At 42.9% G+C, this 25,683-nt stretch overlaps 2 protein-coding genes across 2 annotated transcripts in view; one reads left to right on the top strand and one right to left on the bottom strand.

Annotated features, from left to right (window-relative positions):
- The window catches only part of slf1 (SMC5-SMC6 complex localization factor 1), a 28,977-nt gene extending 21,280 nt beyond the window's left edge, over positions 1–7,697 (bottom strand). The window contains exons 1-14 of the mRNA XM_070834062.1: positions 7,531–7,697; positions 7,090–7,201; positions 6,057–6,135; positions 5,700–5,925; positions 5,439–5,592; positions 5,044–5,172; positions 4,845–4,910; positions 4,173–4,319; positions 3,821–3,990; positions 3,455–3,589; positions 2,785–2,938; positions 2,464–2,632; positions 2,091–2,236; positions 1,164–1,273 (exon numbers count right to left, since the gene is read on the bottom strand). Coding sequence (XP_070690163.1) covers positions 1,164–1,273; positions 2,091–2,236; positions 2,464–2,632; positions 2,785–2,938; positions 3,455–3,589; positions 3,821–3,990; positions 4,173–4,319; positions 4,845–4,910; positions 5,044–5,172; positions 5,439–5,592; positions 5,700–5,925; positions 6,057–6,135; positions 7,090–7,200 — 1,796 coding nt within the window. The 5' untranslated portion in view covers position 7,201; positions 7,531–7,697. The remainder of the gene's footprint in view (positions 1–1,163; positions 1,274–2,090; positions 2,237–2,463; positions 2,633–2,784; positions 2,939–3,454; positions 3,590–3,820; positions 3,991–4,172; positions 4,320–4,844; positions 4,911–5,043; positions 5,173–5,438; positions 5,593–5,699; positions 5,926–6,056; positions 6,136–7,089; positions 7,202–7,530) is intronic.
- A 724-nt stretch (positions 7,698–8,421) lies between these two features.
- Positions 8,422–25,683, top strand: part of kiaa0825 (KIAA0825 ortholog) — a 111,921-nt gene continuing 94,659 nt past the window's right edge. The window contains exons 1-6 of the mRNA XM_070834124.1: positions 8,422–8,453; positions 12,005–12,149; positions 19,137–19,305; positions 19,597–19,797; positions 20,452–20,637; positions 20,812–21,136. Coding sequence (XP_070690225.1) covers positions 12,019–12,149; positions 19,137–19,305; positions 19,597–19,797; positions 20,452–20,637; positions 20,812–21,136 — 1,012 coding nt within the window. The 5' untranslated portion in view covers positions 8,422–8,453; positions 12,005–12,018. The remainder of the gene's footprint in view (positions 8,454–12,004; positions 12,150–19,136; positions 19,306–19,596; positions 19,798–20,451; positions 20,638–20,811; positions 21,137–25,683) is intronic.

Below are 25,683 nucleotides of genomic sequence, written 5' to 3' on the forward strand. Positions count from 1 at the left end.
TAGTCTGTCTATCAGTCGACTTTCTGTCCAAATCAGACTAAGCACTGTGTGTGTGTGTGTGTGTGTGTGTGTGTGTGTGTGTGTGTGTGTGTGTGTGTGTGTGTGTGTGTGTGTGTGTGTGTGTGTGTGTGTGTGTGTGTGTGTGTGTGTGTGTGTGTAAGGAGGGGTCTAACCTCCCTTTGCACCCCTCCTGTCAGCCAGCACGCACTGATAGGATCAGACCTGGGCATGACCCATCACATGCCAACTCCTCACACTCCGTCTGACCTCCATTTGCCTCTCTCCAGCTTTCCCTCAGTCCATTCATGCATCTCCGCTCCTCACCCCCACCCCCCCCAAACCACCCGCCCACCCTCACTCACTCTCCAGGTGTTCCTTTGTTCCTTTTCACTCATATATCTCATCGGGTCTGTACATTTTCGCCTGTTTTGCCTCATGCTGTCTACTCTTAAGTCTATGGGTGGAAACTTGACCATGGAGGCAGAGTGCTGGTTGAATAGTCGTGTTTTTAGACACACACACAAGCCAACAGCAAAGATACAAAAGTCAATGAAAGACCGATACAGCCAATTTGAGAGGAAAACAGAAAGTGGCAGATTTTATTACACTGCCTCAGTGAAATCTGACCAGCAATATGCATGCTCTCACACACTCATTTTCTAAACTCTTGAAGGTGAACTGTGCCTTAAAGAAACAAACCACAATAGAGAAAGTAATGACTGGATTTGAAACATAATGATGTTCAAACCTCCAAGGCTGTTTCTGCCTAAGTCTAATACAGTTGGCCAAAGTGTTTTTCTAACCACCTAAAACACAGAGTTACACGAGGGGAACAAGAGGAAAGAGCAACAGACTTGTAACAAACTGCACACAAAATTTCAAAATTCAAAATTCCCAGGCTGATCTTTATATAAAAGTAAATTTACTTGAGTTTTTAGAGTTAAATGTAGTGTAGTACCGGACACTGAATTGAGAAAGCACTTGCAGGGTCAAAAATATGTTCGGGCTGGTTTTAAAATGTATTCAGATTCTTAGACTAAACTTCCAGCCCTTGTGCAGCCTCCGCCTCTGCATGTACAGTGCATCCTCACATGTTCTGCTTGAGGCTCTTGTGAAAACGTACCTGAGAGTGAAATGGACACAGACAGCTGTGTGTAACTGACCTGCAGCCGGTCCCCTGGCTAGTGCAGCTGTGAGAGGTGGGTCCAATCTTCAAGTGAGCACTCGTGGGACTCTGAGCTAAACTCCCCAGAGCAGGCAGGTAGGACAGCACCTGTCAGAAGTCATACACACACACACACATGCGGTTATACGGTGCCTTTACACTGTGAGTGGATGCTTTTGTGTCTTTAGGGGACTGAGGAGGCACAAAGACTCTAAACGCGAGTGAGAAAGCCAGATGTTCCACTGCAAGGCAATATAATGGGTAGACCACATCAGCCATCTTTGTCTCTACCACAGAGATCTGTAATACAATCTATACCAATCACATTGCCAAGTTAAACAATGCAGTACATCTGTGTTTTATGCCTTTTCACCATAACACAAAAGCACAAAGGAAAAAGGAAATAAAATAATTAAAACTGATATACTAACAAAAAAAATCAATAATGTAGTTAATTTCCTCAATTTCTTATCTGCTGAGTTTTTACAAACACTGGTGTGTGTGTGTGTGTGTGTGTGTGTGTGTGTGTGTGTGTGTGTGTGTGTGTGTGTGTGTGTGTGTGTGTGTGTGTGTGTGTGTGTGTGTGTGTGTGTGTGGTTTTATCAGAATTTGAAGATCTTGTCTTATTTTGCCAAAATCCCCCTTCTAAGTGATTTTTCCAGTACAAGAACTCTCCATGAGTTCGAGTTCAGTTGGCCCCTGTTGTCATATTGTGTAAAACTTAGTTTCTACACAGTATCATTCACTGCGTTCATGACTCACTAAACGACACAGCACATGACTCCTGTGATTCACACAAGTGACAGGTGTATGCCAAATCATTACAAAGCCTCTCAATGGCAAAATGAATAGGAGACTGATGAGAGTTACCCGTGGTTAAGTGCTGGGAAACCAAATATAGAACAAGAAACAAACACACACGCACTATTTTCTTGAGAGAGAGTGGCTCGTCTCCAACTGTGAATCCATTTCTGCAGCAAAGATTCCTGAATATGGCATCAGCCATCACCAATTTAAGTCTGGTAGAGCGAATCCTGACAACCAGCTCTGCCAGAACCACCTCAGATGCATCTACAGGACACAACAGGGAAAATATGTTAGATACCAGTCAGTCAGTGATGAATCCACTGACTGACTGGTTGAAACACCCACGTGTTCCCTTTAAATGAAACTTAAAAAAGGCACAGCTATAAACCTGAGGCCAGCATTTACCACACAAGACACACAACAGCAGAACTTCTGGAGGAACTGAAAACGGATCCAGCTCCACACTTTTTCAATTGTTCTATTTTCCATACCCTGGCTGATAACAGCAAAGTGCTCTGCCAGGTCTTTCAGGCCCTTTTCCACCAGCGTCTGATTCAGTTTGAAGTGTTGCTGACACCAGAACTCCACCAACACAGACAGGAGGTCCAGCAGGGTGTCCATCAAATGCACCCTCTGCTTCTCACCCCTCTCATCGTGGATCTTCAGTGAAGATAAACATCACAGCATGAAGTTAACAAGCTCTAAGAGCTGGACTAACTTTGCTTTCTGGTCAGATCACCAATCTGAACCAACTGGATGATGTCACACAACATCCAGGAAGAATAACAATGCACGAGTTCCACAGGATTCACCTCGATGGCAGCCTGCACCAACAGCAGGGTTAGCTGTTTCACAGCTCGGGACAACAGCGTGGAGCGCTCCCACACAGTCCAGAAGGTTCCATAGAGCAGAGATCCTGAAGCTGAGGCCCGAGAGGCTCCTTTCCCCTCAGGAAACACAACATCCCTGAGACAGAGAGAGGCAAGGACAGGCACGGCTGACCAGGGGAAGAATAGACGATCTAATCTAACAAATAAAATCAGTAGTATGAACTTATCACATTTAAATGTAATAAGAATTGTGGTCAATATTCAGTTTAGTAAGTATCAGCACAAAATTACTTGAGACTTTCCAAATAAATACAGAAAAGTACAAATTGGAAAATATTATACATTTAGCTTCATTCAAGTCTTGTTGTGTATCTTAAAAATAGGCTCTAGCCAGCTGTAGGGGTATGAGCCGCTTCCTTGTGATGACAAAATGAACACGTTCCAACTCCTCTGTGCTGTAGCTCACTCCAGCTAAAATGCTATGATTTGTTAAGGATTTATAGAATAGGTAATGCATATCAGTGGGAAAACCCCTCCACTCAGTCCATGCAAGACAGACTAGCTATTTGTTGATGAACAGAAAGGAGGAAAAGACATTTCAAACTAACAAAAAGGGACTGCCGTGCTTCTCACACTATATCTAAGCTGTTACCCAGTGGTGACAGAGTGGAGTTCGCCCTGGAAGAGCTTGAGGAAAAATGCCAGGAGATCACTATGGAAATGTAACAGTGTTGGCAGGGCAGGTCCAGGGAGTGGGTGACAAGTGACTTCACTGGACAGGCAATAACTGATGGGGTGCACACAACAAGAGAACGGTACATTTATGAGAACATTATCATGTATAGTACTGCATTTACAATAACTAAGAGCCAAGAATGCCTGTTAATTACATAACACGGTTAGTTTTATGGAGAGGAGGTTTTTAAGTATCTGTTTTCTAGCATTTAAAGTGCAATTAAAATGTAAAATTATTGGCAGGAATAACCTGACAAGACATTTCATGTGACATCATCTTTACCTGATGGCTGTCTCCAGAAAAGGCCACAGGCCCATCTTACACCGAGGACACTGCAGCACCTGGGTGAAATATTTTTTCACTGTGTTGGGAGCCAGCCAGGGAGGGTTGGTCACAAGCAGGTTATACATAACCTGCTGGAAATTTCTCAGGAAGACAGATGTGGCATTACCCTAAGACATAGAGAACAGACAATGATTCACATTTGAGTAGTTTAGATATTCTGGCATACAGTATGTCCAACTACAGTTTAGTCCAATGACTGACCCATAGAAAAAAGAAAAAAAAAAAAGAGGCAACAATCAAAATTCCAAAAGTGGTGGGAATTTCTGCAGTCTGGAAATTCTGGTCCTACCTGCTGTGCGTATTCTAAGAGCGAGACGAGGTACGGCACTGGTGGCAGCAGGCCTGGGAACACAGCGCTTCTGATTGAGTCCAAGGCTTCAATGAAGAGACCGCATTCTATCATACTCCCAACATTGCTGAAATCTGTTTCTGTTGCCTGGAGGAATAAAAGAACAATGATGAAACGTAAGAGGAATATGGAAAGGAAGAGAAAACATTGCACTCGCAGAGACGGACAGGCGAAAAAAAAGAGGGAAAAGGCGAGGGCAGGAGGGTAATGGAAATAGGATGTGAATGGGCATCAAAAGTTCCTGGGGGTCATTTCTGACTGTCTGTTATTGGCAAATAGCATATGGATTCAGAAAGCACAGAATGGAAATACACGAGCACTTATAATAGCAATCTGATGGAGATCCACTTGGGTAAGGTATGGGCAGGACAGTGGAGAGTATTGTTAATAGGCCTGCCAATCAAAACTCTCAAATCAGCTGACAGTGGTGGTTAAATTGGTGACCTGAGAATAATGCGCCCTTGCTCTTGATGTCACTTTCCATTGAAATGTATGACATAAAGGAAATTGAATGACCTGATCTTCTTGATGAAACACATACAAAAGGTATTTTAGAGATGTATGGCAGTGATCAGGGGTGGTTGAGGGGGTTGGGTATGTACGCATGTCTACCTGGGACTGTGGACGGTACGGGTCATGGTAACCCAGAAATTCAAGGAAGCACAGTCTCGGCTGGCCCTAGAGTGAAAGACCCCATTAACGATGTCAAATACATACAACACAGCCAATTTATTCAATGACGACCGGAAACAATGCTTCAGTGCTTCTCTGCAACCTGATTTTACAAGCACACACACACACACACACACACCTCCTGTTTGATGACATAGTCCCTGAGCTCTGTCTCCAGTCTCGAGAGGTCAACATCAACAAAACTGGCCCTGTTCGTCTTGGCTGGATAATCATCCATTATGTTGAACTTCATATCCACACTATTGCTCTGCCAAGGAAAACAAAAAGGCAGCCAGTTTTAGAATTTTTTGGAAATATTTCAAGGCCAATATTCCTACATTTAAAAAACAAAAAGCTTTAATATAAAGTAAAGTAAAAGGTCTGAGTAACCAATCGGAGCCGAAATTAAAGCCTTTAAGACATGAGTGCTGACTGCACTGAAGACCACATATAATGTTAACAAAAAATAAATGACAATAACATGTTGAAGCCTAATAATTAATTAAGACTTTCACATAAATTAGCCTAACTTACCCCAAACAGGTGCTGGACAATATAGCTTACAGGGTAGCAGGGAGCACTGTGGTGTTTTGAGCTCTCTGTGATGGGTTTAGCCATCACGTGAGTGACGGAGGCATGACAGGGAGGAGGGCAGCTGTAGACCTTGGCCCTGCCTGCTTTTAGGATCCTGGGAAAGATTTAAGTATGATTCAGTCAGTATCATAATTAACAGTTTATTCATACATGGATGAATTGTTTTGATTGGTGATAAAATATTTTTGTGTGACACGTCACCGTTTGAACATGGCACTGCGGGTGGGCTCTTGGACCATGAGGAGAACCCTCCAGCCCTGGAAAGCCCCTTTTAGCCTCCCACTGGCCACCTTCTCCCTCCACGGCCTGACAGGGTAGAAGGCAGACGTGCCACCTGTGGAAATGGCAACTTCATAGGGTCCCTCTGCGAGCCAAGAACCGTTCTTAACACTGTCCAGCACATAGTCTGGAGTCACAACCCACTTTCCTGACGGGGAGCAGCAACAGGTTGGAAATAACTCAATTAGATGAACGGTCATGATATAGTCACGGTGATCAGATATTAATTATTTTTGAACATCAATCATCATCATCCGTACAAGACTCATCATAACTGACCTGCGGCACAGGCTGCCAAAAACTTCTCGCTGGACAAAACCTGAGGGATTATGACATGGGTGCTGCTGTGCTGATAGACCTAGAAGATGATCACTGACTCAGTCATTGAACATGTAACACACAATAATAAAAGGCATATGACAAGACTTGGGTTATCATATGTTATTAATAAAACATACTCCTGTATGTAGCGGTGGATGATATTCTATGGCATAGTATAGTACACACATAGTATCTCTCAGTGTGAACTTCTGTATCTGACAGGAGCATCGAGAAAAGGAACTGTTGCCAGCCTAAGGCAATCTTTTCTACAGGTTTACCAAGAAGACCAAAGACCACAGGAATTTTCTACTTCTAGCGACACAGAGAAGTTAATCAAGGATCTATGACAGTGCTTCCAGTCTTGGTCCTGAGGACCAATTGCCCCGTATGCTTTAGATGCGTCCCTGCTCCATCACACATGATTCAAATGAATGGGTCCTTATTAGGCTTCCGCAGAGCTTGATAAAAGCATGCAGGGCAGTTGTTCCCCAGGTCCAGGATTGAGAAACACTGATTCATACATGCATCACTGTCAGTCCCTGTGAATGAATGCGTTTCGGCATCATCGCTGTATGATTTATTCAGTCATTTACAGGTAGAAATGCAGTTATATAACACTTTCACAGGAAGTAGCTGAAATAGGTCTTGACAGTCTTGAAAACGGAGTAAACCCCCGGGGTGCTGTTAAAGACACAACCAGGCTAGAGCTTCATAAAAAAAAAAAACACAGACCTAATGTCAGACTGTGATCCAACAAGTTAATTCACTGAACCGCTTGAATCACAGAACATGATTGGATTCAGTGTTTTCTGAAGAGGTTAGTGGCCTATTTAACGACATTACTGTGGGCTGTGGTTAAGGGGTGAAGGGCGTTGGTACAGACACATCGGAAGAAAGGAAATGAATCATCATTTGCAGGCCGATTTGGCAAAATAATGTATAGTCTTGGTTGGAGTGCATCCACCATTTTCTCTGAAATGTCTCTACTCACTGAGCCACCTATGTATTTTCCACCCAGCTGCTGGATCCCCTGGACCAAAACTCTCTTCTCATCACAGATCTTGATCCCAGAGAGCTGGAACACATGCATGCAGCTTGCCATCCTGATGGGGAAAATGAAGCAACTTGGGGGTTAAATCTGTGTGAGTGATACATTATAAATCAGGTAAACATTCACTGGAAAATATAATCCTGCAGTTCTTGTTTGACTGCATGACTTAAGTTGGTTTCAATACAAAACCAACTGATGTGGCATCACACTCTGGGGCCAAGCAAACAAAAGAATATGACTCAACTAAAAGTTTCTGCCACATGAATAGTTTTTAATAATCTTGCACCTTTACAGTCTTAGAGTTGACTAAATACTCTGCACTGGCTCCTGTTCATCCATCTCATGCCCACCTGTCGTAAACACAGCTGACTGAACAGGTACCTTTCTCATACCACCACCGACGATCGCTCTGCGTCCTCCCAGTTACGTACAGGCGCGCCAAAACTGGGGCTGACACTGACATCCAATGACGTGAGCAGTGTTTGTGACCACTATTTGTCTCTTTCCTCCAAAATGTATGCTCAACTTTGCGTACACGCATACATGGCGACTTTCCTCATTCTCGTGAATAAACGGCAGACAAATGTTTCATCCTTACGTGAGTTCACCGCCCAACTTCCATGTGTTGACACCTTCCCGGGACAGCTTTCTATTTTGAGGAGGGGGGTGTCTTCATGTAATTATGTTTTTTATACGCATTAGAAAACGTTTAATCGATTATATATCCAATATAATATAAAGAAAATAATATTTAAGGCTTTTTCCATATAAAATGTTATTTAATATTGGGGAAAAACAGATATATCTTAGTTCCTAAGGAGTACTGTCCCCCCTATTTAGTTTGCTAGTTGGAATATTCCAACAAGCGGAAGTTTTCATACAGTTACTTCCAGGTTGTTGTCACGGACGCTTTCTGTCCCCGGAACTAACCAAAAACAACTGTTTATCACACAGCACTGATTGATTATCGGGCATATTTGATTGATCGATCGATAACAATCAATCGATTCCGACAGAGGGACTGCTTGTGAAACCGAAAGGCTGTTTACAAAAACTGATCGGCGGCGTTCAGTTCACGTCCAGTCACAGCGATAGATAAGCTTTCCATCGCCGTAATTTAATGATGGTACATGGTGGCATATTTGCCGCTGAATTGTATTGATTTTCAGTTTTATTGTAGCTCCAAAAGGCGGTCGGAGACAAATGTCAGCAACAAGTGAGCGCAAATGACGCTCGTCATTTTTTCTCCCCTCGGAATGGATTAACATTTAATCGAGACCCGAATATAAAGTGGTTGGTGACAGGTAAGATGCATAGATTATACATTCCATGCTACACGGATGTCAGTTCTTTGCTGTGCAGAGTCTGACTGCTGTGATGAAAAAGGTCTGTATGTGTCTGGTCACATGGCCAAGCCACCACAAGCAGGTCACAGGTTCTGCATTCACAGTGCAGCATCTCTCACCTCAACACAGGTGGCCTTACTGGCCTGAGAGTTACAGGAGCAATGTTGGGAATGCATTAAAAAAAAAAACAGGATGTCTAAGAATTTGAACAGCAAACAACAATATGAACATTAATATGACATTAGAAATGATTAGTTATATATACAGCACATCCTATATCTTAAATCTATAACCTCTGATTACATTTTTGAACACCTCACATCACACTGTGTGCCTGTGTGTGCGTGTGAGTAAGCTTACATCTATGGTAAATGTAAGAAGAATATGTGTGAAAAAACTATGAGGATAAAACATCATCAAATGAGCAATACGCAATGTTATCAAGCCCTAGAGCAGGAGTGCTTACTTGGTAATTAATATTCAACAATGATTTAGATAATCAGTTAATCATTAATTAGTGATTAAGTGTAACAAAAATACCAAATCAGATTCAATCCACCTGCACAGATGTGATGGTTTGTGACTTTTCTCTGTTTCATATTGTTGTCAGTTGAACTGTTTTCATTTTCACTTGCTGCTTCCTGACATTGAGATGATTAATCATCTGATCAAAAATCTGATGTTTGAAAGTTTGGATGTGTCTCACTAAGTCAGCTCACATATCCAAACACCACCATGAAAAGTAAGTAAAAGTCAGCAGCTGGACTCTCAGTGATGGCTTACTTACACCTACCAACATATTTGTGGTTATTACCATAAAATACTACAAAAGAGAAAATAGAGAAAATTAGCTGGATCCAGCTTCTCAAATGTGATTATTGTAAATTGAATACATTTGGGTATTTGGTGGGTATTTTTCACTACTATTTGGCATTTTGCAGACTATAAGAATGATCACTTTTAAGAGATTTATTGAGAATGCAAATAATTAGTTAGCTGCAGCCCTATTGAGCACTATGCCTCTTCGGGATGTATTCATGTATTTACTTTGCACCTTTTGTCACGTGTGCAGCTATCAAATACAACCATGCAAGTGGTTGATGTATATTCCCGCTGTTCTGCAGTAAATGCATGGTCGGGATAGGAGTATTTAAGTTTGCTGACATCATGACAGCGGGGATGCTACACGATATGAACTCCTCCCGTGTGACAACATTGTCTTGTTTTCCAACACTTGTAATTGACTCATTGCTCTTGATACTTTTAATACTGTTGAATGATGATGATTATTCAACAAAACAGCAACGACAAGTAATATCAGGATTAAGTCATGTATTATTCATCCCCTCAGTGCAGGCTAATCACATAGGCGTTTGTTAGATGATGCCAAGCTGTTGCACCGCAATTTCAGAACAGCCTTACACAACATATTTTAGGAAGACATTGTGTTCACATATTTCCCTTTAGTAAAGAAAGAAAGTGACCAATATATTTTAACAAGATTAGTGCCTCCTACATTGAGCTAAAATACCACACTACATTAAATCTGATGAGACTAAAGCACATCACTAAGCAGACAGGACTTATTGTAAAGAAGAAAATCAGTCAAAAGCAGTGCAGTGCAGCAAGACCACATGGCTGTACAGTAACAGGGAAACCATGCTCCCCCCTGGGTATGCATAAGATAGTTCTCAGCAGTATTGTGATGTTAGAATATGCACCTATTTAATTTATTATGTTTCCTTTACAGCAGACTGTTAGGTACCCTCTTTAAAATAATGTTGACTTTAACTTGACATGCTCTAAGTGGCTTTAAAGCGGCAGCCTGGGGGACGCGCTGCTAAATATTTCAGGACAAACTCATTACTGTAAATGGGCCTGTATGTTAGCCTAGCTGGGGTAGACAGGCAGCAGCAAGAGAGATAGGACAGTGATATGTGTGTGTGTGCGTGTGTGTGTGACTGTGTTTCTCTCCCTGTTCTAATAGCTGTGGAGTTGACGTCTCAGTGCCTGGCCCAGTTGTCCCTGTTGCAACACTGTGAAACACACAGGGGCTTCTCCAACATCTGCTTTGTAAAGACCTAATGACAAGACAATAGAGACCAGATGATTTAAAGTCTAGTACTAATGAGGCCCTGCGTGCTGCACGGAGAATCCTGGCACACACACACTTACATGTACACACTCATCCTTAAGATAACAGATGATATGTTGGCAGACTAGGAAGTAGACACCCAGCGGACATACAGTGTACACAGTCGGACCTTCTGTCAATCTGTCCCTCATATATGTCAAGAGAAGTATGGTGATGTAGATGGCACGCATATAAACAAACACTATTCGAAGTTACACGCACACACACACACTGTCTGGCTCGCCCCGTATAATTACAATGTTGAGTTCCTAATCCATGGATTTAAAAATCTTCTTCCCTTTCAGCAATAGCTGCATATAGACCCCTTCTCAGACAGTGGCGCAGAGGGAGAGTGATGATGAGGGGAAACAGTAAGAGAGAAGAAGAGAGGGAGAAATAATAAAGGACAAGCTTAACTGGTGAGGCTGTCAGCGGAGGAAAATAATATTTGTCCAGCTGGACAGGCCTCCCTTTGTGCAGGCTAAATGAATGTTGAGCTTCCTGTCTGCCCTGTCAGGGAGAGTGGCATAGACTGTATGCAGCAGCGAAGAAGCGGAGCGGAGTGCGGGGAGCTGTTTGGAGTTTGACAGGGATTATTAAAATCAGAGCAGATGACGAGGGAAAGGGGCGAGAGGCGGAGTGTGAGAAAGCCAAATTGACACAGACACTCTCCATTACCTTCCACTTGACTCGTGTTGATGACAATGTTGATATGAGACCCAGCAACGCGGCACCGGCGTGGGATTGGCTGTTAGCATGAGCGCTAAGCACCATGGGGTGGGGGGGCAGCCCTCAGTTGTGAAAGAGACGTAAGGAGATGAGTTGTTTATTTAAAGCCTCGAGTGAAGAGCATCTCACCTCATTGTTTATTTATTTAGTCTCTTTTTTTGCTGTGTTAACTCACTGTAGTGTCAGTAGGTGGAAGTGGTTAGAGGCTGAGGCAATGCATTTTGATCAGGGGGCCCTCCTACCCCAAATGACTTTCTGAGGAAAGAGGAGGGGAACTGGAAGAAACTGTTTTTGTTGATGATAAGCTTCCTTTTTTTTCAGGTGTTTCAGGTGCAATTGATTTGTGCCGCCTAATAAGACTCTGTTTGTTGAAATTTCAAATTATTATAGACCTCATGACTGTGTGTGTGTGTGTGTGTGTGTGTGTGTGTGTACAGAATGTGCGTGTGTGTCTAGTTTCTTGACAGACAGCTGTGATAATACAACACTCTACATCTCTGTTATTTAGTGTCAGCCTAAATTGTTGATATTCTTCCTGACACCAGGGCTGTCTTTCTCATTATTTTTTTTTATGAACTGGTACATGTCGTGTGTGGCGTTTCTGATATTATACAGTGGGGTCACCTCCCTCTCTTTGTCTCTCCAGTTCCTTTCTCCAGCATGGAGTGGCCGGGAGATTTTCCAGAAGACCATGCCTTTGTGGAGCTGCTGGTTCCAGCGTTTTCCAGTGAGCTGGACTTTGAACAGCTCCTAAAAGACACAGAGGAGAAACTCAATCTCAATGCCAGCAGGTCAGTCGGAGAAGCAAAAGCACCAACCTACAATACCCTCCTTTTTAGCTTAATATTTTTTAGATTTAGATTAAATTCATTCAGAGATTTAGTCCTTTTCTTTGAATTTCACATGTCTCCCAATCACTTTTACTTGCTTGTCATCACTCATAGAATTTGAATTTCATGATGATGAAACTTGGTGATGTCAAAGCCAGATATAAATGATGTACTGCCCCATTTGACAAAGGCGCCCCAAATAAGAAGACTGGTTCCATTTCACTCTGTGGATCTCAAGTGAATGACAGTAAACGGAGTGCCATATAATGCACAATTTAGCACAGTAACACAGCACTCACACAATGAAATATATGTTAAACAATGACTTTGAGAAAACATAATTAAAGCTTCATGTTTACTTTGACGGATTATGTTACTTCTCTGAAAATGTTCACATCGGTGGAAGTTGTCGTTCATACTGTACAAAGATTAAAGAGGAAAAAAATGGCTTACTCTGAGGGTGGGAAAACAAGCTCTGATTTTTTTATGCTGACTGTGTGCAGACACTAGCAGAAATTATTTTAAAGAAAGGAGCAACCTGCATGACTGACAGACTTTTAAAAAAACACCAGTGATATTGTTTACACTGGTAGTGGTGCTCCAGAAGTAGAAATATGACCTCATGATTAAAAACTGAACAACCGAATCCATATTTTTGTTTGTCTGTTTTTCCTTCCCCTTCCCTTGCTACTCCATCTTTCTCCTTACTACTTCACAAAGTTCAATCATGTCAATCTCCTGAAGTAAAACATCCAGTCTACCAATCACATTTCATCTGGTCAAGTCGAGAGTACCTTCATCTGTGCTGCATATTACATGCGTATTGCCAAGTCATTGGAAAAGTGAATGATGAATTTAAACACAGGCTGCTGATATGTTAGGTGAGCTTAAAAAAAATTGTTATGTCTGAAAATACTGGCAAATCAAAAACATACCCACATTGAAACTGCACTTTGATTTCAACTGCAATAAATAAAACATTTCAGCTGTGTGTGTGTTGTTTAACTGGAGTGAAAGGATTAAGAGACACCTGGTTAACACAACTATCGGGAATCAGGTTTTTCTGTCAGAATAAAACTGATTTCTAAGTATCACTGTGGCAGGAAAGGTCATTACTGTACGCAGCCTTGTTTCTAAAATATAGCAATAAAAGCCAATGCCTCATTATACTTGATTAAACATAAGTTAATAAGTCCGTTTCCACAGCTGAACAGCACACAGCCGACCTTGCAGTCAGAAATGTACAAAAAATGAAAAATTCTACATGCTGCAGTGACACAAATATTCAAGCCTTGATTCATACATATGGCTGCAGGTAACTGCAAAAGTAGTCTGCCTCTATAGGATTTGATGTATTTAACATTTACAAGGGCTTACATTCTTCTCCTCTGTGTATTCATGGTTGAGCGGCTTTGAGATAATTGTATTGAAATTCATAAAAAGGCCATGGTCAAACCTTCAGAATGATCTTACAATGTTCCTAACATTTAGGGTCAAGTATTTGATAAAATAAACTGAAAGAAGAATCTTTCTTGGTAGTTCAGTTTTATTAATTACTAGTGCAATAGCTTAAATCCTTTTTTTTTTCTGTGCACTGTCACTGAAGACTGAAATATAGATGTCTGTCAATGATGGCAGACGGGGATAGTCGGAGAGCACAAATAGATTGATAAAGAGAGACACGGGGGGAGAAGAAAAAGAGAAATCTATATTTCAGGTCTTTTATCGTTTGTGGCGTTGTGCGGCTGAGGGCAGATGATGAAGGACAGGCTAAATGTAGCAAGTGAACAAAGCCTCACTCTGGCACCATTAGTGTCTGGGACTCATCCCTTCGTCACTCTCTCTCTCTCTCTGTCTCCCTCCTCTTCTCTCTCTTTCTTTCCTTCCTCCTTCTAAATGGGAACATAATAATTGAAGATTCCACATCTTGAAACGAAAACCCTTGGGTAGGTAATTCAAGGCTTATTACCGAAGGCCGGGCCATTTTTCTGCTTTCTAAGCATTAAAGGGTTATTTTGTGTTCCTGCAGATGGGAGAGGGATAACCATTATGAGAACAAAGCGTCCAGATAATGGAGAAGGGGGCTAAAAATAAGGCAATCCTCCTCTCGCCGTGGGGGACCACTGGTCAGTGTCTGTCAGGCTGCAACTAACTTCCTCCCAGACTACTTCAGGACAGCCCTTTTACTGTGAGGACACATTCAAGGTTTCTTTTTCGCCTCAACCAGGGTGGGCTGCAGACATGTTCACAGTGACACACACAACCATAGCTCACTCACCTACTGCCTAATTGATTTATCAGTATCTGGGACAAATTACGGAAGCGGAGGAGAGGAAAGGGAAGCCGAGAGATGGAGGAGACATAGCTGCCCACACCCGTGAAGGACTTCAACCTGTTTATGGGTCAAAGTGACTGGCCTGCTCCCAGTTCTCAGATGTCAGAGATTTGCCTAAGAGCTGCTCCCTAATTGCAGGAGATTAAGATAGGCTGACAACGGAGCTGGTTCCCCCAAATTGAAATGCTGTAATCCATCAGTTTTCATCAGTTGGGACGGTGGTGCGGTGCAGAGTTGGGTGGGGAGTGCTGGGCCACCAGGAAAAGACCTCTAATCAAGTGTCAGCACAGGCCAGGAGACTGCAGACAGGCCTCTAGTTTCACACTGGCAAGGCAAATGGCTCTCACCAGTCGCCTGCCAATCTTGATCAGGGTACAATATCAATACCTTTAAATTGAGTACGTGTGTGTGTGTGAAGTGCTTCTGATGATTTAGGATTTTGCGTATGTGCACAAGCAGGTGGAGTTGAAAGCCTGCCACAGGAAAACGTTGTGCAAGGTTCCTTTTCAGTGCACAAAAATACTGATCTGTAGTCCCTGCAGTATGTAGCTGATTTTGTGTTTAGCTGTGCGTGACACGTGTGTTAAGTTAGTATATCAGCTGTATCGGTTCTCCGGTATCATTGGCTGGGCTGGGTGGCTGGGGGGCTGAGGGCTGAGGGCACTAAGTGGGCGACAGGCTGAGCCAGAACGGGATCTGTTTTCAGCCTGTTCATTCAAGCCCATTCACTCCTTTTCCCCTTGCAGAATGGGGCCCTTTGATGGAGGAGATATTTAGTTCTCAGGCGGCTGGTTTGGCACTGAGTGGAGCTGGGGCTTATTTGAAAGGGATCTTCCTGCCCCCGTTGCCTCCAACCCCCCACCTCCTGTGGGCGAGCGGAGGGGAGCAGAGCGCGACAGACAGACAGCCCCACAGCAGCCCACCCACACTAAATTAATTCTGACAAGGAACTTAAGATAACGTCAAAGCGCTGACTAATCGCGGGATTGGGTTTCTGTAAGTCAGGGAGCTGTGAAATGTGCCATCATATCTAATAAAAGACCTCCGGTTGTTCCCTTACTCTCTCAGCGGTGGTGAAGGTTGGGGGGAGCATGGTTGCGGTGTCGACTGTCAAGCTAGACCAGTCTGAAAAACAATTAGATTTCACTTCAGCAGTGAAAGTGCAAGCGTGTATGTCTGTGTGTGTGTGTGTGTGTGTGTGTGTGTGTGTGTGTGTGTGTGTGTGTGTGTGTGTGTGTGTGTCAGTTAAAGTAAGATGATTGACATGTTTGTCAAGAGGCCTAAAGAATCCTTTCCTCTCGGTTTCCTCTGCCTCTTTTCTCATTCTCCAGCTCTTTTGTTGAGTCCTGCTCCGGCGTTTTTGCCATTACGGGTTCGTCCATTGTCGTCTCTGCTCAGAAAGTTGAATGGTTTTATTTACTGTGACTCCTCTGTTTTCTACCCATTTTTACCTTCCTCTTCTCTCATTCTCTTTCTGTCTTTTTCTCCGGCACCTGAGCTCCTGGCAGTAGAAGTCATCAGGTTCGGAGCTAATCCTGCCAAGTTGATTAGGCTGCAGGTAGCTTTTACACCGACGGGCAAAAGGTCGCAACATTGTAGTGAGCTGGATGGACTTCTTGACACAGACCATCCACATTGACTTTATAACTTACAGCACAAGGCCCTAAGGAGGGGTAATTGAAAGGCGAAAGTAAAGAAAAGAAAATTAGGAAAGTAAGAGTTTGGAGGACAGAGAAAAGAGGGGAAATGGGGAGAGCAAAACTATGGAGGCAAGCCTCGAAAATGAATCCGAAGAGGCAAGTGCTGCTGCTGTAGCCATTAGAGTCCATTGTTTTGGTGAGTGAAAGCAAGATTGAGATGATGGGGAGTGGAACTAGAGAAGCCCAAAAGCCATTCTCCATCCTGTCTTAGTCTACGCCTTCATAAGGTTGCAAGTCAACAGCCTCTTTCTGTCGTGCCACATAAGGCAAAATTGAGTTAGGGAGTCTGCTCCAGTGCTCCCAGGCTATCAAGGTGGATGTACTAAGAAGCTTAATCCGACCTCAATTCTGTTACAAGACTGACTAAGGAAAGAAAAGCCACACAGTTCATATCCACAGTGTAGTCTACTTGCGTTTTCTGTTTTAATGAACTTCAGAGAGTCAGTGAAAAGTGAGCTACAGATGGAGACCCATTTGAAACCTGCTGTCTACGTGAAGTCCTGGGGTGGAGCCCAGAACGAACATCCGTGTTTATGATGTACTATAAACACGCATACAGTTCGCTGTGCTACCGTTTAATCTACAGTGAAGTTTCATTGCAATACATGGCATATGCCGAAAATTAGATGTAGAAAATGTGTTGCTTTTGCATTTATTCTTGAATATTCTTCTCATTATATTTTGCCTTCCTTGGGTGATTTTCTTTTTAAAAAGGGAAACACACAGTGTTGTTATTTCAAATCTACTTTATCTAGAACTACATTTTCTCACAAAGTCATTTCTATATTCTCCTTAGAGAAAGCAGTCAGAGGTCGCACAAACAAACCCGCGTCTGAACAGTCCTTTGTGTTGTTTAAAGTGGTGTCTATTAATTTTACACACAGTGCCGTCAGCAACCCTAAGCCATGCTGGTTATGCTTTGACCTTGGTGAGGCTGTGTTTTACAGCTAGTGCGCTTTGGGCAAGCATAGTTAAGAGTTGTTGCACAAGTTTCAGCAATAATTTGCTTTTACAGTGTTCAACCGAATAATACAGAGATAGAGATCCACGTACCAGGTAATGTGAAAAGAAAAACACGACAAAGCGTTTGATAGTTCTGCACTTGTGTAACAAATATTGTTTGGCGTCTCATCACTCCAAACACAGAAAAACACCCACTTTATAATCAAGGTTTCAGTCAGTCAGCAAGTTGGTGTCAAGAGAATAAAGTGAGATGCATCATCTGGCCTGCCTTAAGAAGAAGAGGTGGAGATAGTTAAAGAGAGAGAGAACGATAGTGTTCAACCTAGAGGATGGCGGTTTGTAACAGTCTATAACATTTTATCCCCGTGCGTTTTCCCCCTCTGAAAAGAAACTGTGTCAGATTGAACGGTTATTTAATGTGTTGCCATTGTAAGACATCTGGATGCGTTCATGGCCCAGGAGCAGGCAGGAGGCAGTTTATAGACCTGCGGTAGGGGATGAGCTGTCTGATGGGGAAATGGCACTTTGCCTCTGTACCATCTACACTAACACACACATGCACACACACATTCACAGATTTTCAAGGCAGATATGTAGGTCTGCAACTCATTAATATTCTCATTATCTATTGATCATTTATTTGAGTACTTGATTAATCATGTAGCTTATAAAATGTATAATGTCATGACAAGTGCTCATAACAAGTTCACAGAATCCAAAGTGATTTATTAAGTGGCTTATTTTGTTTGGAAAACTGTAAAAAGAATCAAATATGTTACAATAATGAAGTAAAGGTTTGACATTTTAAAGCAAAAATCCTCAGAAATACCATAATTTCATTAACAGAAGTGTCATTCATAGATTTTCTTGATTTTATTTAAATCTAACCAATCCATTGTCTGATTAATCATTTCAGCCCTGCTTTTACAGCACACACACACACACACTCACCAGCATGCATTCAGACAAACAAGAGTCACAGAGACACACATGAACACAGTCGCAAGAATTCACAGTAAGATGTTTAATTATGCAGGTGTGTAGGCCTACTGACACACACACACACACACACACACACACAAACTCACTCACTGCTCTACATGGCCAAATATACATGCATTGATTTGCATGGAAATGACTAAACATGTCGAGCCCAAAGATGTCATTTCTAATCTGTCACATTAAAGTGGAAACGGAAGAGCTGATGCAGTCTGTTAAAATCAAAAGAGCTGTGTTTGTGTTTGTGTGTGTGCGCGTGCGTGTGTGTGTCAAGGGAAAGAGTAAGACGTGAGACGGCAAGAAGCGTGTTTCTGAGATGCCTGCCGATGCCTGTAACACCACTTCACACCAGATGCTTAGCACACACTCACACGCTGATATATCAATGTCTGTGTTCATTACTGTTGAAGCTTCTGTATCTGTCGTCTCACCGTACGAACGCTGAATGAGAGTGAGGGAGAGCCAAACATGATGTGCTGTGTAGGTCCATGTGCAACTTCGACATGCTGTTTATGTGTTTGTATGACTGTAATGCGGCTGGTTCTGTGTATTTTTCCTGTGTGTCTTTATTTGGCTATGTTTGAACGACTGGGATGCACTTAGTCTCCTGACAGTCTCCTTTCAAACTGAAGACACTGTCCCAGCAGATGTTGACAGTCAAACACTTTGTCCAATTACGACTGGGTAAGGGAGCGGTTTAGTTTAACGGGAACAGCTGTTTGCTAGTAAACATGGCATGTAGGAGAATATCAGATGGACCAGCTCTAATCCAAACCAGTCATGAGGTATGAGTCGTTCATTTTAACAAGAAAAACTGTAAAGCTGAGACTAAATTAGGTTTAAAATGCCCTCTTTCTGCATAGAAGACTCCTTTCTGTTGTCAAAATTAACAAAAAAAAATGTGTTTTCATTAGCTCTCAGACTCACATATGATATCACCCTTTCACTCAGCATTGAACAGCAGTTAAAGGACCTCCAGGCCAAAGTGGGAGACTCCCGGACAGCAGAGTGTCCACCGAGTCCTTCAGAGTGTCTGCAGTGGTTCAACCTCAGAGTGCAGAATGGTTTCCGGCCTGCTAACACAGGACATCAGGAGCTCATGGACTTCTTCAGAGCTTTGGTAATGCTTCCACTGGCTGGTGGTGATGATAATAATAATAATGGTAGTATTTATTTCAAATATTTAACAGAAACTCTGTTATTCACATTTAGCAATCTGCTGATCTGCAGCCCTGTTTATTAACAAGACTTGCAGATGAAAGACGACAGTCATGCAAAACACATTCATATTCTGACTTGTGGGGGCAGCACTGTTGTGATTCATATTGCATTGTCACTCAGCTTATAGCTTCAGGTAGTTTTCTTCTTCCTCCAGTGATGCTAACATCTCCATCCTCTCTGTTCCGCTCAGCTACAGTACCTGAGGTCTGGAGAGGAGGGGAAAGAGGAGACCACGCTTCAACTTCTGTTGAATTTGTCTGTCCAGTGTGGTATCTGCTTTCCTTATACCCCTTCTTCCTCCTCCTCCTCCTCATCCTCCTCTCTTCATCCTCAACTGACTGCCTCCTCCATCCACCTAGTACATACAGTCAACGATGACGCTTCATTAGAGGTAAAATACTGCGCCATTTTTAATACAGTGCAATGATTCCTTACAATTAGTGAATGGATTACTTAAAGGAGAGGTTCACGTTTTTTCAGGTCTGTCTACAATACTCACATGTTCATATGGTAATTTATTTAGCATTATTGGTCATTGTAATTGTTTCTCCTCTCCGTACTGGCTGCAAAGTCCCTACTGAAGCTAATATTAGCCTTCAGCAAGCTCAGATAGTCAAATCAAATACTTATATTGTACAAAAAAAACCACTAACCTGCTATTTTGTCTCAGATTGATGACGATGATTTTCATCCCCCTTCACTTGCACTGAAATTGCTTTAGAGAGGAATCTCATTGTGGCCAGTATGCAGTATGGACAGGATGAATTATCAAAGCAACCTGTGGTGCTGTGAATGTACATATGGGCATGTGACTATTGTTTTAAGACAGTCTTAAAAAATGTGAACCTATCCTTTAATCTAATGTGTATGTCAGCAGTTGACTTTATGCTGAAATAAAGATTTACTTACCTGGATGGCTGAACTATACTTTGAGTAATGGCACCGTTCACTGCAAACAAGTATCATCCAGATGTCCACACAATGTGTTGCTGTTTATTATCAGTGTATTTTTTTCACGTACCTATCATTTTATGATATCCTGAAGTTTCAGGAGGCGTGGGATGATGTGCGTCTCCAACTGCGCCGCCACCTGCTGGATCGGCTGTCTTCCCGCAGCTCAGAGCATCCAGGACCCAGACGTATTTCTACTCTGTCCATCTCTGAACGGGTCCACTGTCTGCAGCAGCTGTTCTTTCTTTACCCTGAGTCCGAGGTGCTCACACATTACCAGGTACAGTAAAGTGACTGTATGAATAAGATTGCCTTTTTTTGTTTCAACATATACGTTAGCGTTATACATCTAGTTTCGTAGATTCCAGGGCCACATTGTGAACTTGCTGTAGCAATATGATACAGTAGTGATGATGATTTTACAGAGTGTATTATTTTGATTTTAACTATCCAGGCTCTGAGAAGCCAATCTGTACCAGTTCTTCTGCTCTCTGCCGTGAGCTCAAGCCCAGGTGGCGAGACTGGCTTCGACAGACTGGCTGTAGGCTTCGGTTCTGTGGTCCCAGTTCTGACCCAAGTAATCACAGAGGAGCTCCAAGTCCTTTCAAGATTAGCAGAACCGCACACCATCCTGGGCTTCCTTAATGCGGCCTACCTCAGCACTGTGGCCCGAGAACTGGCCTCCCTGATGGAGAGAGAATGCGAGACAGCTCTGAGGGACAACACCACGCTCAGCAGCAAAATCAAGAAGTATTCGGCCAGATCCCGGGCTACCGTAGGTAAGTGGCTCTTTTAAAATTATTTTGAAATGTGTGTTTTTTTGTTTTTTTTTACTCTATCTACTCACTTTGTTTTTTCCTTCTCTTGTCCCTTAGTCTGTTAGTAGACAGTGCCTGTCTGTTCTGTACAGGCAACATCTAATGCATGTCTGTCAATTTTAGAAAAGGGATCCCTCCTCTGTTGCTCCTCATGAGATTAAATTCAACTTTACTTGACTTCGCCTCTTATTGTTACCCAGTAAAACTAAAAAAATTTGCCTGTCCCATCAGTTCATATTTACTTTTCTGTTACTTTCCAGCTGATCTGAGCCGGAGCCAAGGCCTCTGTAAAAGATTGTCAGTAAATGCTGTTCCAGTTGTAATTGCTTTCTTTTTACTGCCCTCTTTCCTGTCTGCCTCACTTTCCACTTTACCAAGTGAGAGAATAGCAGCATTTCCAGGGACAAGGCTTCTTTTGAATCCTCTTCTAAGCACTATTTACCACATATCTATGACTGTGACAATGCCTGATCCCAAGAAATGTCCATGCCACATCCAAGGCCTGTCGACAATGTGTCACAGCCACAGTTAATTCAGTTCTTCGCGAACAACGGGGAAGTTGAGGAAGAGTTGGTGCAGGGGTGAGAGCAAGGTTCAACATTCTCTTGACCTTGCTACACAGTGGGATGGATGTTTGAGGGAAAAAAATATGAAGAAATACTTTTAATAAATGTAGAATATGTCACTGTGATGGAACAGGCAGTGATGTTATACAGTGAGACAAGAGGAGAGCACAGACCTTCACAGGCCTTGTCACTTTTGATACTTAATTTCTCCCCTATTCTCTTTGTTTGTTTCATATTGGCCTATTTACGGCTTGCTGAGGGTAACGATTTACAATAAAAAAATGTAAAGTGTGTGAGCCATTGTTTACTTTTTCAAAAAACGGTGCACATGTCAGCTTCCCTGCGGAACGGGGAGAAAAGTGCTTTTACATCTGCCATTCTTCGATAAACACACCACCAGCCTTGCGTCTTTTTCTCCCTCCCTCCATCTCTCTCTTTCCATCTCCCTCTCTGGTTTTTACTTTCTCTCTCCTTAAATGTGAGATGAGAGGAGGCAGCCAGGATAATTGGCCATGCGTCAGTTGGGCTGTTTGATCACGTAACGCGGCTGAGGCTACACACCTACGTGCCGCTCAACAAACCGTCAAATGTAGCACCGGAGGCAGAACACGGCTCCAAAGGGAGCGGGGGACCCGTGCTGTGTAATGATGGTAAAATGGAGCAGTTTTGCCTGTGCTGGTTTTACGTTTGTGTGTGTGTGTGTGTGTGTGTGTGTGTTTGACTATCAGCTGCAACACAGCTTTGAGGGCTACAACTGGGATTACATTTTTGTGTTGTTCATACCACCCCCCCCCCAAAAAAAAGCTCAAGAACCCACATATCCACCACCCAAACGCCCCCTGGCTCCTAAAGAGCCAAAGCTTGAACATTAATACATAATCTGCTTTCACACATACTACTGTCTATACTGTATGCGACGCCCATAATTGTCAAGACAATTATGACAATGGCAAAAAAAAAATGTATTCTATTTTCATCAGCATCCAATGACTCCTTAGATCTCTCTTTTCCTCCCTGCTGTGTTATTGTTTATTTCAGCAGTAGAGGCAGGCGGTAGGTATATTTTGATAAGAGCCATGCCTGGGAGACTGTGCAGGCTCCCAGGGGAGCAGCGCTGTCTGTAGCATCAGCCACTGTCAAACCACTGAACCATTTAACAGCGTTCACGGTGAGATCTGCCTCCTCTTTTAACCCCACCGACTCAAAGGCAGGCTCTGACATTGTACCTAGACAGATGTGAAGGGTCTCAGCCATCTTTTTTTTTCTTCCTCTTCTTCTCCCCCTCCTTTTTCTCCTTTACTCCAATGGCCACTTCCTCTCCTTTTTTTCTTTTCTTGTCTTTTCCCATTTTCCTGTAGTTTTCCAAGTGTAATGGGGTGAGCAGTGAGACTGGGGAGTGTGCTAGACAGGTTGGCTGGTCAGGAACAATACAGGCTATAAACCTTACTAACACACCTCACTGAGTCTGCAGGGGAGTGGGTGGGCCACCTCACATGTGCATGTCACTGTGTGTGTGTGTGTGTGTGTGTGTGTGTGTTTGCCAAAATAAAGCAAATACTTAAATGACTTTTTATAGAGTTATGGTGGGAAAGGTTAATGAATGGTTAGTGAAAAGTTAATGGCCACTTATAGTTTTAAAACTTTTGAAATCATCAGAAATAATCTCAAAAATTAAAAAAATGTTGCTCCTATTAATGCAAAACCAGAACCAGACCTGAATTTTCACAATCTTTAGATAAAGTTGGAATGATTTCATGCTAAGAGAGGCACCAGTGCAGAAACACCAACATTGGAAAAACTATTTGCTGTGGTGCATTTTTAAGATGTTTTTACCTTTACCTTTTTTCCCTGTGTGTGTGTGTGTTTGGTTTGTTATATAGGTGGGTATGCATGTGTGCATGTGTGTTTTCAATCACCTTTGAGCATGTCTCTCCAAATACTTAAGTGCTTTGTGCTTGTGTGCGTATGTATGTGTGCGTGCGTGTGTGTCTGTGTGTGTGTGTGTGTGTGTGTGTGTGTGTGTGTGTGTGTGTGTGTGTGTGTGTGTGTGTGTGTGTGTGTGTGTGTGTGTGTGTGTGTGTGTGTGTGTGTGTGTGTGTGTGCGCGTGCGTGCGCGTGCTAATTGCGGGCTTACTCAGAAATCGTGTGATCAAGAGTCGTTCAATACCTCCCTTTTAAAAATGCATCATTAAATTTCCATATGGCATCAGTAATTTTCATATGTATGCATGGGAAATCCATGTTTTGTGGGGCATCAAAAGCTTTCATTCCAACCTCTCTGCATACACACATACAATTTATTCCCCAACAATCAACTACAGGGGTGAAGTCGAGGTTTTGAAATTCTGCTCAAACACTTTGCAACTCCATTCTGATAGCACTGATTTGAATTCCACTTCCACTAATTTCCCCATATGACAACGTTGGCAGCTCCCTATAGATAAAAAAGTAGAACATGTATAGCAAGCACATTCACCCCCACCGCCACCCGCCTCTTCGCCCTTTCTGGCTCTTTGAACTCTTTCTCACAGAAAGCACAGCAGCCTATTCAGCAGGGAGAGAGGTTCTGTAGTGACTTGAGATAGCTAGGCTGAGACTGGCATTGGAGGTGCTTGTGGGGATTGAGGCTACTTGGGAATGGCGTTTGTTAATATTTATTAAGAGCAGCTCCTCACTAGATCATATCTGTGCCTGAGTTTATACACGCTGTCAGCCAGGGATGTGCACCTGCATGCTGCTCTGTAATTATGGGCTATGTAGGAGGGTTTGTGTGTGTGTGTGTGTCTCTGTGTACACATGGGCATGTGTGTCTGCATGATGCTTTCAGTTTATGGATGATACTTCTCTATGCCACTCTCTTCCTGTCCTATTAGAGGATGAGAAGGCCTTGTTTAAGAAAGTTACCACACAGAGCAAATAGTTGTTTACTAATCTTAATGAGAGAAGTTGGGTCTCAACTCTCTGGTTGTGTTTATGTGTGAGGTGTGTCACTGTTCATTTTCTCTAAATCATGGTTCCACTGAAATCACAGGGAAGAATATGTTTCATTGCCCTTGAGAAATGTGTATTATGCTTGCCATTTATTTTTTTCCCCACATCCTCTGAGTGGTCACAATGGCTTTTGTGTATCACTCTTGAAAAGCTCAAGGATATGAACATTTTCCTGGCACCTTCTATTGAGAAAGCACCGACAAAAATTGCTGGCTTATTGAGAGCAGCCAGCACTTCGTGATGAAGTGAGTGTGATTTGCCGAGGGCTTGAAAACAATAATGCGAACAAGGACACTAAACAAGTGGGTTTTAATGAAATGCTTCCATCAAGACAATACATTCCTCTGTGTTCTTCATCCAGGCTGCTTGGTTCAAGTACGTGGAGGAAGCCAGAGAGATCATCACCCCTTTCTCATTGTCACTGCAATATTCACCACAAAGAGAGCAGTAACAAAGACAGAAAAACAAACAGAAGGCAGAGGAAAGCGGCCCGTTTTCCCTGTCACTGTCAAAAACACCACCATCGCCACTACACCTCCTTCTTCCTTCTTCGGGAAGCAACTTAATTGAGATATCATATATTGCTACTTTCCCCTTCTGTGAAGGGCAGGTGGTCCCTGCTGTGGCCCGGGCGGACAGCACCCAGGGAAAGGGCCACAAGAGACCAAGGCTTGTGTGTTTTGTGTGCATGTATGTGTGCGTGCATGTGTCAGAGTGAATCACAGCAGGAGGCCCCCCATAATAACGCTGTCTGAGTGAGCAGTGGGCCGCAACTGACGAAGAGGACCCCAGCTGTCACAGGGCCTAGCGGGCGGTCCACAGTGGTTCATAGCCTTCCCACATACACACACATACATGCACAAACTTCCCCGAGGCACCCACACTACCCTGCTTGACACCCTACGAACACACAAGAAGGCATGGCTACATAAAGAAACTCTGCACACTCTG

Source organism: Pempheris klunzingeri, chromosome 7 (genome assembly GCF_042242105.1).
Source record: "Pempheris klunzingeri isolate RE-2024b chromosome 7, fPemKlu1.hap1, whole genome shotgun sequence".
Taxonomy (NCBI): domain Eukaryota; kingdom Metazoa; phylum Chordata; class Actinopteri; order Acropomatiformes; family Pempheridae; genus Pempheris; species Pempheris klunzingeri.